This window comes from Natator depressus, chromosome 9 (genome assembly GCF_965152275.1).
Source record: "Natator depressus isolate rNatDep1 chromosome 9, rNatDep2.hap1, whole genome shotgun sequence".
Classification (NCBI taxonomy): Eukaryota; Metazoa; Chordata; order Testudines; family Cheloniidae; genus Natator; species Natator depressus.
Genome location: NC_134242.1, coordinates 73,067,439 through 73,081,575, shown reverse-complemented (window position 1 = coordinate 73,081,575; position 14,137 = coordinate 73,067,439). Strand labels below are relative to the sequence as shown.

Below are 14,137 nucleotides of genomic sequence, written 5' to 3'. Positions count from 1 at the left end.
GCTTAGTTGCTGACTCAGCTTATGACTCTGGAAGGTTGTGTAAAGCAGCCTGTCAAAATGCTGCTTTTCTCCACATGCTAGATGGCTTTTCTAGATGCAATTTTCCTTTCACTTTTAGTTTCTCTATTAGGATATATATTATACTTAGGAATAAAAACATGAGTATTGTATTGTTCCTAATATCCCTAGACAATCTGAACCGAATTCAGAATGGAATCTAGGCAGCCTTAACTGGTGTAACATGCACCTTTTTCCAAACCCTATTCCAGCAATATGTATTTTTGCATTCATTCAAACTCCTTCAGACAGACTGATTTATTTACTTTGTGCTAGCTAGTTTTCAGGCCCCTTTGTGCTGCCAACTGACACAAAAGGGTCAGAGCAGATCTGGCCCATGGTCCTGAATGGCCATTTATGTCCTTTTTATAACTCTCTCTTGGAATTCAGAGTAAACCAAATGTATTCGAATCAGAGAGACTATGGCAGTACTGCTCCACACCAGAATCTTCCGGATAGAAGTTTGGCTTCGCTATGGAGTTTAAGGATTTTCATGGCTTCCAAGCCACAGCTGTTTCATCCAACAAAAGGTTAGAAACAACTGCCCCTCAATGTATAAACTGGAAAGAAACTCAAAATTCAACCTTGCATTTTCAAGAGAGGTTTTCCCCATAGGAGAGGACAATCCAGGCCTCTTTTGCAGATCTTCTGCATAGGGCCATTTTTATGTTGTAAACTGGTATGCCACCCATACCAAATAGGAGATTTAACCTAGGTAAAAATGTGGAGGTTTTATAGTAAATTGCTATGCTTTTTGCCCCATAAACAAAAATCTATAAGTATATGACTCAGAAGCATGAGCATGTAATTGTTTTTTCTTGTATTTGTCATGATTTGAGAATCAGCTATAGCAGAGCATGCCCTTTTACACTGTCCGTTTATATCCTATTCTAGCTCATTATTGGAGGATTTTTTCAATAGGTAAATGTCCTTTTTATGGGGAAAAGTATGTCTCACAATTTTAATCGTCTTTAACTACAGAATTTTGCCCAAAGCATTTTACCTGACATGAGAATTCTAGTATAAAAGTTACAATATTTTAAAAATCTTTCTATATATTGAGTTGTACAAAACAACTGTAATCAGACAAAAACGATCACTCTTTCCATCTCTAGTTTAAATTTAAATTTCATTTTGTTTAAACCCACATTGTATATCCTTGAAGTAACAATATAGTTTTACAGTTCTTTTATAAATAAGGGGTAAGCCAAAATAATTAGATCTGAACCCCTTATAATTTCAGACAAGAGTCCTGATACAAATTTGATAACAGCTGATATGGTGAAATTTCTTCCATTTTGACTCCAAATTTCATAATATTTCTGTACTCTTGACTCTGAACCCTAGTTATGACTTGTTTACCAGAACAGATCTATATCCAACCACCTCCTCCTGGCCAAACTGTTAAAATCCAAAATGTATGAGACTCCTAAAGTCCCTAAAAGGGAGTAGGCACATATTTGGAAGGAAGAGGAGAAAAAATTAAACTAAGTATTGTCCGGTTCCATTTTAAAAGCTGTCTAAGGAACAATCAGCTCCTTCATACAGCAGCCTGGTGTCCTGTCTAAATCAGGAAATGTCTGATTTTATTTTTAACTGCAGAGCAGTGCCGTAACACCTTTGTGAATGGCTAATACTAATGTTGGCTGATACACATGACATACATAAGTGAAGCCTTTTTAAAGTCATAGCTAGGATTGCTATCAATCGAGTATTGACTCCTGGTATTCAGAGAACATTTCAGCATGACTTTTTTTGTACACCTTGACAGTTTTTGCTTTTGTTTGGAGCTTTGTATTATGAGAATTAGTATGCAAAATCAGCAATTTGTTTTGTTTGAGCTGTGTTTGTCTCCCATCACAAGTTCCTGTCTTTTATGCTGATTGCTCTGTGCTGGTTCGCACTAATGCTCTCCAAATCTCAGCATGGGCTTGCTCAGCAATAAATTGGAAGGTCAGAGTCCTTTCCTCTTTCGCATTCTCTCCAAGTCTAAAGAACTTATATTTAGTGAAAACTGAGAGACCATATTGCACAATGTTTATACACAAGTAGAAATGAGCAGATCTGCAGTTTTATGTTCTGCCAAATCAACACTCGCTATTATTTGAATATATTTTGCTATGGGTGCTATACAGACATTAAAGAGAATAAGGTCCTGCCCTATGATATTTACAGTCTCGTGTGGCAAAGATAATACAATGAGAAATGATAAAATAACATAAGTGTGGAGAGGAAAGAAGAGAAACAAAAAGGAAAGAAATTCTGTTATTGGGAGACTATATAGGGATCCTCATTTTAATTTAGCTTGCCTGCATGTAAGAAATTACAATCTGTCTTTATCAGTATTGTAAAGTACGTGCACATTGTGAGAGAGTTATCTGGTGCTTTGTGGGGTTGGATCCATTACAGGAGGTTTCTGTAGTTTATAAGACTCTTGTGTTGTGGAATGATTAAGGGACTGAATGTGATACAAATAGAGTATGAAAAGATTGTCTTGTTTTGTCTTCCTCCAATCCTATTATATTTGTTTACGCTGCAGCATTTTTCTATTCTAGTTCCTTTCATGCTTTCTTCCTCTCAGTTGAGCAGAGCAGCAGAGAATGCTGACACCTGGGAATCAGTTGGGTTGCCTTAACAACAATTAGGTAGAAAACTCAGGGGATAATTGCCCTGATTTACTCTTGCAGGATTGTGGTAGCCATGTTGATCTCAGGATATTAGCGAGACAAGGTGGGAGAGATATCTTTTACTGGACTAAGTTATTAAGAAGGCAGAATCTGGGACCAGTCAGAACAGGAGATGGGCCAGAAAAAACAGTTCCTGAGTTTGAGTGTGGGTAATTTATACACTGGAAGCTTCAGGTGGCCTGAATCTGAATGCTAAGCTCCATGTGCTGGGGCTAAACCTGCAGTGTTTTGTGCTCATCCTTTTCCATCTCACGGAAGGACAAATAAAACTTTTGTTTAACCCTCGAAAAAGAGAGGTACCTGTGAGTCTGTTTATGAAAGTTAGATCTACCACTGGAGCAGGGGTGGCAGGTTTGTATAATTTTTGGTGGTGCCCAGAACGGGTCCAACTCCATCCACCACCACACACACACACACACCTTCCTAAGGCTCTGGAAAGGAGTTTGGGTAAAGGAGGGAGTTCGGGGTTCAGGCTCTGGGAGGAAGTTTGGGTGTGGGCTCTGGGATGGAGTTTGGGTGCTGGGTACAGGCTCTGGGCTGGGGCAGTGGGGTTGTGTGTGGGGGGTGGGCTCTGGGAGGGAGTTTGGGTGCAGGAGGGGGTTTGAGTGCAAGCTCTGGGAGAGAGTTTGGGTGTGGGAGGGGTGCAGGCTCTGGGAGGGGGGTTGGGTGCTGGGTGCAGGCTCTGGACTGGGGCAGAGGGTTCGGGTGTGGGGTGTGGGACTGGGCCGGGGATGAAGAGTTTAGGGTGCAGCAGGCAGGCTGCCCCAGGCCTGGGGCAAGGGGTCAGACAGGAGGACTTCCCTCAGCCCTCTCCCCGCCGGCAGCAGCGAGCCGAGGGGGGGGGGGGGTCCTCCCTGTCCCCCCCAGGCTGCTGCTCAGGAGGTCCAGCCAGGATAAGTCGCCCCCCAGAATTGACTCAGAGTTGCCTGCTGAGGTGGGTGAGGGCTGCCATGCACCTCCTCCCTCCGCAGGTACAGCAGCCATCTCAGCCTGCCCCCAGTGCTGCTCCCTAAGTTGTAGCTGGCAGCAGCAGCAGTTGGCTCAGGAGCACAGTGCAGAGCTGCAGGGGCAACCGCCTGCTGCCCAGGGCAGGCAGGGACGGTTGGGGGAAGCACGCAGGGGTGGAAGGCGGGGCTGTGGGAAAGACCCGGCCCTGAACATTGGTGAAACCAAACCCCCCGGGCCCTGAATTTTCTGGAGCCCGGGCACCACGGGCCCATATAACTCACCACCCCGCACTGGAGGATTACCTCTGACATATGGTACTAGGTAAGAAATAATAACTATAAAGCATTATCACACAAATTTGACACTGCATTCATAGTTATTATGAATCAGTTTCTAGTCCATTTTACTTTCAGGATCTTATACACTTAGCATAGTGCTGCCATGTTTGAGTTGCAAACCCTGGAAGAGAATGATTATTTGTTTTTTTTAAAATGTTTGCAGTTTGAATGATTTCTTTTAACTTCACAGAAGGATTTTTATTGATCTCGAGTTTTGTAAAAGTTTATTGCTACAAAATCTAAAACTTGCTGTCAAGTTTGGCCTACCTGTATCCTTTTAATTAATTTTGATGGACAATCTGCTTAATCTTGTTCAGTTCTTCTAAGGTGCAGTGCCCAATCCAGTCTTTACAAATGTTGAAAGGCATTACACATAAAACTGAAACCAAAGATATTTAAGAAAATATAACAGGAAAAATCCAAGTCAGAGAAAATCCAAATAAGAAATACTCAAAATGCCTTTTATTATAATTATATTTTTAAAAAGATGGTTAAGGAAAAGTGCCATTAGAACAATGGAGCAAGGTAAATAATATCTTATCATTTATAAGACAGGATTATTATGAAAGAAATCTTCCTATAAAAATAAATTATTATGTTGTAATATTATAAATTAGTGACAGCTTAGTTAATATAGACCATTCAGTGAAGATGTTTCACATATCCATAAATAACAAAGTCCGTTCATCCATCAGTACAGTAGCTATGCACCATAAGTGCTTTTTTTCAGTAATGAACAGTAGAATTGAGGAAATGAGCTACTGGAAACAAGAAAAGAAACTTTTATGTACAGTGTTTTCAGATATGTGATTATTTTAGGAACAAGATAGTTGGGCAATGTTTAATGTTTCAGAAAATAACTTGATTCTGAAACAAGCAGACCACAGAACTAGACTCAGCTTGGCTTTTGGAATGTTTTTTTTCATTCCATGATGTTAGGGGGCTTAGTCCTTCACCCACTTACTTCCCTGGTCCTTCTCGCATGAACAGAGAGCAACAATACCCGAAGTCCAAAGGTGCAAACAATTCAACGTTTATTGGGGTGAACTTCCAGCAAGCACGATTCCAGTTTCCTTCCTTAGTGTCCACCTTCCCAGCTCTGACACCACAGAGCCTTACCTGTATCCCTGTTCCCATTTCCCCCCTTAGCAAAACATGATTCCAATTTCCCCATGCCCATTCCCTGTTCCCATCCCCCCCTTAGGAAAACATGATTCCAATTCGCCACTCCCATTCCCTGTTCCCATTTCCCCCCTTACTTCCTGATTGACTGCAGACTATATAGTAAAACTTGAGTTCTGCTTAGCTATATCTTAACTTATCATTTTACTGAAATTTAACTAACCAATCCTAACATATTGTAACATGATTATTTAACCAATTATATCCCACTACCTTAATTAGTTTACACCCAGCAAAATTAATTATACAGCTGTCATAAATATAAAGGGAAGGGTAAACCCCTTTAAAATCCCTCCTGGCCAGAGGAAATCTCCTCTCACCTGTAAAGGGTTAAGAAGCTAAAGGTAACCTCGCTGGCACCTGACCAAAATGACCAATGAGGAGACAAGATACTTTCAAAAGCTGGGAGGAGGGAGAGAAACAAAGTGTATGTGGGTCTGTCTATATTTTGTCTTTGCCGGGGATAGACCAGGAATGAAGCCTTAGAACTTTTAGTAAGTAATCTAGCTAGGTACGTGTTAGATTATGATTTCTTTAAATGGCTGAGAAAAGAATTGTGCTGAATAGAATAACTATTTCTGTCTGTGTATCTTTTTTGTAACTTAAGGTTTTTGCCTAGAGGGGTTCTCTATGTTTTGAATCTAATTACCCTGTAAGGTATCTACCATCCTGACTTTACAGGGGGGTTTTTTTTTTTATTTCTATTTACTTCTATTTCTATTAAAAGTCTTTTTGTAAGAAAACTGAATGCTTTTTCATTGTTCTCAGATCCAAGGGTTTGGGTCTGTGGTCACCTATGCAAATTGGTGAGGCTTTTTATCCAACATTTCCCTGGAAAGGGGGGGGTGCAAGTGTTGGGAGGATTGTTCATTGTTCTTAAGATCCAAGGGTCTGGGTCTGTAGTCACCTAGGCAAATTGGTGAGGCTTTTTACCAAACCTTGTCCAGGAAGTGGGGTGCAAGGTTTTGGGAAGTATTTTGGGGGGAAAGACTTATCCAAACAGCTCTTCCCCAGTAACCAGTATTTGTTTGGTGGTGGTAGCGGCCAATCCAAGGACAAAAGGGTGGAATATTTTGTACCTTGGGGAAGTTTTGACCTAAGCTGGTAAAGATAAGCTTAGGAGGTTTTTCATGCAGGTCCCCACATCTGTACCCTAGAGTTCAGAGTGGGGGAGGAACCTTGACAACAGCAGACAGAAACAATCACAGAACCAGACAGAGACCATGCAAATAAACAATAGCAAAGTGGGAACTATAATGACAAAGCAATACAGAAGTGAGGATTTCACAACTACATCTATAAAGACATAAGGGTTTCCCAGCTGTGTCTATTGATAAGTGAGTTCTTGCCAGACACGATGCTATCAAACTAAGTTTCCTTTTACATTTTCTAGGCACTTCCCTTTCTCTGGAGGTGATAGGCATTATCAGGACAGGATTGTATTCCTAACAGCCCAATAGCACCTTCTTTCAATGTGACTAGTTTGGAATGTGAGGATGTGACCAGTCGCTTCCCAGCTTATGGCTGCCTCTGCTGCTTAGCCAAAGATCTTAGCCTAAGAACAGGGCCTCAGACTGTCAGTGAGAAAAGGCCTTTACACCGGCAGACAGTGATTTTGATTCTTTCTTTTATACTTCTAGAACTAGCTAAGTGATAGGAATACACCTAAATTCTTAGAGTATAGGCCTTTACAGACAGCCCTGAATATCTATATCCTAACACATGAGGAGTTGACTCATGATCTAGAGCAGGGGTGGTCAACCTGAGCCTGAGAAGGAGCCAGAATTTACCAATGTACATTGCCAAAGAGCCACAGTAATACATCAGCAGCCCCCCATCATCTCCCCCACCAGCTCCCAGAGCCTCCCACCCACCAGCAGCCCCACTGATCAGCACCTCCCTCTCCCTTCCCGCACCTCCTGATCGGCAGTTTCGTGGCATGCAGGAGGCTCTGGGGGAAGGGGGAGGAGCGAGGGCATAGCAGGCTCAGGGGTAGGGGTGGGAAGGGGTGGAGTGCGGGCAGGGCCTGTGGCAGAGCCAGGGTTTGAGCAGTGAGCACCCCCTGTGGCACATTGGAAAGTTGGCACCTGTAGCTCCAGTCCCGGAGTCGGTGCCTATACAAGGAGCTGCATATTAACTTCTGAAGAGCCGCATGTGGCTCTGGAGCCACAGATTGGCCACCCCTGATCTAGAGGGTGGTTCTGTGTGTTCAATGATGATAATCAAGGTCAAAAAAGATTATCCCCCCGTAGTCAGTATTCCTAATTTAATGGCCTTGCTACCATAACTACTACTGGTTCCATAGTATAGAATAAGGCCTACTGGTTCATTCAGCATGGTTGTAGTGCAGATATTACAGTAAAGGTCAGACTAGTGGAAACCATCATTTCTGAATCTCTGTTTTTAACAAGGTGTCCTTTGTTTTCCTCAAGGCATTTGCAGTTAGTCCACTTTCTACGTAGGTAGAAGATGCCCGCATCAGCCAGCATGTACCTTTCAGAGTCAGATATGTGTTACAAGATTGATGTTACTGTTTTTAGACTGAGAGCTCTGAATTATTGTGGGTGAATCAGTGACCTTTCTAATTTTATCAAAGCATGTTAGCCACTTCAGAAAGCTCTTTTTCCTTCATTCAAAATCATCTGCTTGCTGAGCTGGGAACTCTCTTGCAGGAGATAGCTATACAGCAAAACTCTAATCTGAATTACAATAAGGAATAACTGCACTGAAATCAGTGGAGTTTACATTTAAACCATCATAACAAAAAGCAGAATCTGACCCATGATATTTAAAAGCTTCAGGGAGCTGTAACCTTAATAAATGGATGCTAATAAAACTGGAGGGTGATTTTTTTAACCAGTTTACAGGCATTAATTATTCTATCATACAACAACTTTTTATTAATGAGTTGCAAAAATTAAAATGGTTCCTCTTTGATTGTTTCCAGGTGACTTGAGGCCTGTTTCTATGCCTACAGAGTTCAGCTGGATCGGAGAGTCGAAAGAACCAAACATGTACAAGAGAGGCAGTCGAGGTGAGTACCTTTTCCACTGCTGTGATCCAAGATTTTTCTCTCTGTTCTTTAAAAAAGATGAAAATGTGCATCACAGACACCTGCTGTAGTTCTCATGAGTGCTGTGGAGAGTATGGAAGGGTTTACTAACTGTCCTGTTACTTCTGCTTTCCTGAAAATTAAAATAGAATTCTGTCAGTTAAGGCGTTCTATTCTCTTTAATGGTAATAAAAAATAAAATACCTTTCCAAATGCCTGAGTGACTATATGGCTCAGATAATTGCGAATGATATATAAAATTTTAAAATATATTCATTCAGTATGATTCCATACCCACATTATACATACAAACTGATGTACTTAGAGTCCACTTTGATGACCTAGTCATGAAACTGCAACATCAAGGCTCAGTCTGGCAGTCCCTGAGTGTTCAAGCTGCCACTGATTTCAGTGAGTGTTTTGGAGAAAAAAGGATTCAGGGTTGGGCCTTCGGGAAGAAGGTTGGTGGTAGAAATAGTACCAATAGATAAAAGAATGTATTTGTCACATTTCAGCTTTGATTGGTGGTGGATGAAACTTGCCGACTGTTCCTCATCTCTCTTAGCTGTTAGTGGTAGGGTGACCAGATATCCCATTTCTAACAGGACAGTCAAATTTTTAAGCCCTCCTGCAGGTGTCCCAAAGTTTCTTAAAAGTGGGCAAATTGTCCTATATTTTCTGCTTCCCTGCCATGAGGATCCCTGCTCACCAGCTGCTCACCCACCAGTAGTGAGTGAGGCGGTCCAGTGACTGATGGTGCGGGTGGGTGTGCAAGGCTGGTGGTGGAGTGAAGCTGCAGCATGCGGGACTGGGCCCCTCCACCTGCCAGTCTCTCAGCGCAGCCCCTGCTGCATGCGGGCTCTCAGTAGGATTGCCAACTTTCTAATCACACAAAACTGAACACCTTTGCCCTGCTCCCTGCCCTGCCCCTTTCTGAGGCCCCACCCCTGCTCACTCCATCCCCCCTCCATTGCTCGCTCTCCCCCACCCTCACTCACTTTCACCAGGCTGGGGCAGAGGGTTGGGGTGTGGGAGGGGGTGCAGGCTCCAGGGTAGGGCCAGAAATGAAGAGTTTGGAACGCAGGAGGGGGCTCAGGGCAGGGACAGGAGGTTGGTTTGAGGGAGGGGGTGAGGGCTATGGGAGGGAGTTTGGGTGCAGGAGTGGGCTCAGGCCTGGGACAGGAGGTTGGGGTGTGGGAAGAGGATGTGGGGCGTAGGCTCTGGGAGGGAGTTTGGGTGTGGGAGGGGGCTCAGGGCTGGGGCAAGGGGTTGGGGTGCGGGAGAGGGTGTAGGATGCTGGCTCCGGCCAGTTAGTGCTTACCTCAGGCAGCTCTCAGAAGTGGCAGCATGTTCAGCTCCTAGGTGGAGGGGCCAGGGGGCTCTGCACACTTCCTGGACCCACAGGCACAACCCCCGCAGCTCCCCTTGGCCATGGTTCCTGGCCAATGGGAGCTGAGGAGCCAGCACTCAGGGCGGGGACAGCACACGGAGTCCCCGTGGCTGCCCCCCGGCCAGAGGGACATGTTGCCGCTTCTGGGAGCCACATAGGGATGGGAGCCTGCTTTTGCCCCACTGTGCTGCCGACTGGACTTTTAGCAGCCTAGTCAGTGGTGCTGACTGTAGCCACCAGGGTCCCTTTTCGACCATGCGTTCCGGTTGAAAACCGGACACCTGGCAACCCTAGCTCTCAACCAGCAGGACCCTGTCCCCTTTCCAGCTGGCTCTGGCTGCACACTGCAAGCTGGGGCATCTGATGAGTGCCAGGCGGTGGTTGGTTGGGTGTCATCTCTGCTGCCCACCCATCGGCCCTTTATGTGCTCCCTCTCTTGCTGTTCTCTCCCTGCTTTGCCCCTTCACCCCCTCCTCAGCCCCGCTGTTCCTCCATATGCCCCCAGCGGGGCGCGTCCTGCTCCCAGCGCTGAGCAGAGAACCAGCCCCGGGTTGGAGCGCTCAGCTCAGCTGGCTGGCCGGCTCCTTCCTTCCCCCACTGCCTCTCGCTGGGGTGGCACCGTGGGAAAGCCCAAGCCCCTCGGGCCCGGTTTGCTGGCCAGGAGGAGCTGAGCCCTGCATGTGCCAAAGCCCTGCCATAAGCTCTGGAGTGGGGGGGGAAGCAATTTCCAGCCTGGTCCCACCCCGAACCTGTGGGCTCCACAGCAGCCCCCTGGGCAGGGGATTAGCACCCTCTTTGCCCGTCCCCACCCCCACAGCCCTAGGTCCTGTCCCCAGGGAGCGCAGGGCTGCTCCATCCTCTAGGCACTTTCCCCTGCTGAGCCACCGCTCTGGCCAGGCTCTGTGGCTGCTGAAACCTCTGCAGTCAGGTTCTCTGGGCCCTAAGTGTTAACCCCTTCCTGCCCATGCTGTAGCTGGGAAACAGGAGGCGGCTGGGTTATGTTGGTGGCCAGCAGCAGCCTGGCGGTGTTAGTTGCCTTTCGACACTGTGCGGGCAGACAGGGACAAGCAATGGGAGGGGAACTATGATGGAAGTCTGTGGAAGCCTATAGAATGATTATTTCCTCCATGCACAGTTATCTTAAGCTCAGTTACTATTCTGATTTACTTGTTAACTTTTATTAATTACTGTTGATCCAAGTACAGGAAGCCATACTTTTCCAAAACAGTAGAGCTGGGCAGGCATTTCAAAGGTGAATCTGCATTATGAAACACAATGAAAACAAAAATATTTAAAATTTCCTGAAAAACAAAATTAAAAAAATTCATTTGGGGTTGATCGAAACATTTTATTTTGATAAAAATGAAACATTTCATACTGATTTTGACTTTTTTCATTTTATATTATAAATTTAAAAATATTGAAATTAAAAGTCATTTCCAAATGGAAAATAGAAATATTCCATTCTGAAGAGGTTGAAATGGAATATTTTGATCTTATCACAATCCTATTTGTCTGTTGTTCTTTATCAAAATTGACAAATTTTTCCAAAACATGTCATTTTTGACCTATTTGCATTTTCCAGCAGAAAAACATTCCATCAGAAAACTTCTGACCAGCTCTACCAAATACCCTTCTCAAAATCTTGTAGTCAAATGTCTTCATGACCAACATTCTAGAATCCGCTAGGCAGGATTTTGGATCTGTCAGCTATACAAACTTAAAAAAGAACCATCAGAGAACCTCATTGCTAGGTGATGGCACATTTGCTTTCATTAGAGTATCTGTGGGCATATATTATGCTGTACTCTAAAATGTACTGAAAGAGTTAACTAAATTGCATAGCCAAAAAAATTGAAAAAGACGGGGCTCCAGAATTGTGCAGCCGAGAGCTGATAAGGGCTTACAGTTTGAGAAAAACTATCGGAGTAGGAGTCTCAGTGGTTCACAGCTTTAATGCACAAAGTCCAGCGTATTTCTTAACTCAAAAAAAGGTCAAGATTTTTTGAGGCTTTGTGCTGTAAATGAAACCGCAGAATCAATTACTCCATCTGTTTCCAGGGGGAAAGAAACAAGGTAATGTTCACTTGTAGTTACCATGTCATTATAGAACAATGGCTTTATGTGGCCCCCTGTATGCTAGTGAACTCTGACTTAGTAAGGACTGCTTTTCTCAAGAGCAGCAAGCATTTTGGATCAAAGGGCTATGAAAGATTGAGATAATAGCTGTGTTCCATTTACCATGTCCTAGTAAAACACTCTCTAGACAACACCCATGTGAATAAAAGACTGCGGGTTGTAGTCTCCATTTGAAATGTCATATTGCAACACCCATTATTACCCTGTTTAAGGTGCGGCTTTATTTTTGCACAGACGTGTGCTTGAGTGGGTAAGTATAAAAGTGTAGCCTGGTTATATTTTGTGTGTTTGTTTTTTTGTCTTATTCATATTTCTTTTCTTCTTCCTTCAACAACTGATTCGGAGAATTCACTCCTGCGATACCTGAGTGATGACAAGATCTTGGTGATCCAAGAAGAGCCTATGACACAGAAAGACAACAAGAGAGACACAGGCCGCAGGTCAAGGAAAAAGGGCAAAAACACAAGTAGCCCGAACTATCCAATTAGCCCATCTATGTTGACATCTACTGTTAGCGTTAGGCTGGAACCTGGGCAGCAAGATGTCTTGAATTTCTCACTAGCTGAAAGCAACACTGTTCCACTGTATCACGTAAGTTCATAAAAATTTGAAGTTTTAATTCTTTTTTCTTATAGCCATTGGAACTAGGATTGGCACAGCAGAAATATGATCTTATATCTTACAGTATCATGTTGCATGGCAGGGTCCTACAGTTCATTTTTCACATCCATACCATAAGATACAGAGCTCATCTGAAAACCATCTGGATATTATGAAAAAGTTCAGTACATAATACACAGAACACTTGTCCACTATGGGTAGGTCTACTCAAGCACACAGCATGTTGACTGCAGACAGTGCTCACCCAGCTAGCATGGGTATAAATAGCAGTGTAGAAAGTGAGCCCCAGCTTAGGTGAGTATAGTAGAGATAGGCCAGTACCCTGCATGGATCTCTGCATCCTCAGTAGTGCCTCCCATATCAACTCTACTGTTTTTAGCAGTGTGGTGTCCTGGTGCAAGAGCTTTCCATGCCACAGTGAAAGACTCTGGCAAAGGGGAGGCAATGAAGGAAGGCTGTGACAACCGTTCCCTGAATCAAAGGTCACATTCTCCTGTATCTTGATTACGGTTAGTGAGTTGTAAGTTTTAACATGTAAGATGGTGAAGGTAAAGCACAGAGGAGAGTCTAGGGTTTCCTTCAACCAGCTAACGTGAAAAAATATTAATTGCCTTGTCTTCACTAAGATTTTAGCACATTAGTTGACTTCTATCAGTTAACATATATTAAAAACACACCTTTATTCCTTGATGAGGCCAGTGTGACTCACTTGGTGGGATCTCTTCATTTCCAAGTGGATTGGCTAAATCCCAGACTCTGCTCCCAGAACAACTGATGCCGAACCAGGAGATCCTCAGTTTGGCCTGTAATCATTAGGTGAATCCAATAATGACTTTTTGCAATATCAGAGAGTGTAAGCCTCACCATGTTCTGAGTTTCTGCAGTCGATACAAGGAGCTCATTGCTTGGACCATGGAAGCATTCTCAACCATGGGAGGTTGAGGGGCATGTCCCCTCACATACACGTTACCTATCTTTTGAGGAAGGAAAAATTGGTCCTAGGATCCCTGATACTAATTGCCTACTCAGGTCGTGATTACTTACTGCTGTTAACCTTGTTGGCTGGGTCCCTTTGGACCTGCTCCAAATTACAGCTCTGTTCTCCTGAGACCCAGTGGTTCAGTCATTCAAGCAGGCTCTTTCTAAAATCTTGGGGTGTAATCATAGTCCTGTTAAGTTTAACGGAGAAATTTAGATGTATTTAAATGGTGTCCGGATTTCACCCTGGAGTTTAAGTACAAGAAACATATGAATTGTCATGCTGGATCAGACTTGGAGTCCATCTGGTCCAATATCCTGTTAACAACAGTGGCCCGTACCAGGGGCTTCAGAGGAACATATAAGAACTTCAGAGTATGCCCCATAATAGATCTCATGCTTATTTTTTGTAGTCAAAGATTGGCTTACTCCCTATAACATGGGGTTTAATATGCTTTCCACAACATTTTTGTTGCCATTAATTATGGTAGCTCTGAATATTCTTGATATGTATATGAATGCCCAATCTCTTTTCAAATCTTGTTAAGTTTCTGGATTTAACGATTTCATGTGGCAATCAGTTCCATGGTCCAATTACACATTGTTTGAAAAAGTATTTCCTTTTATCTGTTTTGAATTTCTCACCTTTTTATGTTATTGACTGTCCCCTTGTTCTTATATTATGGTGCAGGAAGAACAGGGTACTGCTGTTTATAGCCCATTTCAGACGGGTTTCCAGCTTAGC

General features: G+C 43.7%; 1 protein-coding gene across 2 annotated transcripts in view; it reads left to right on the top strand.

Annotated features, from left to right (window-relative positions):
- Positions 1-14,137, top strand: part of LOC141994242 (connector enhancer of kinase suppressor of ras 2-like) — a 530,195-nt gene that overhangs the window by 368,549 nt on the left and 147,509 nt on the right. For both annotated transcript variants that reach the window (XM_074964467.1, XM_074964466.1), the window contains 2 exons: positions 8,160-8,246; positions 12,131-12,384. In XM_074964467.1, the coding sequence (XP_074820568.1) occupies positions 8,160-8,246; positions 12,131-12,384 (341 nt within the window). The remainder of the gene's footprint in view (positions 1-8,159; positions 8,247-12,130; positions 12,385-14,137) is intronic.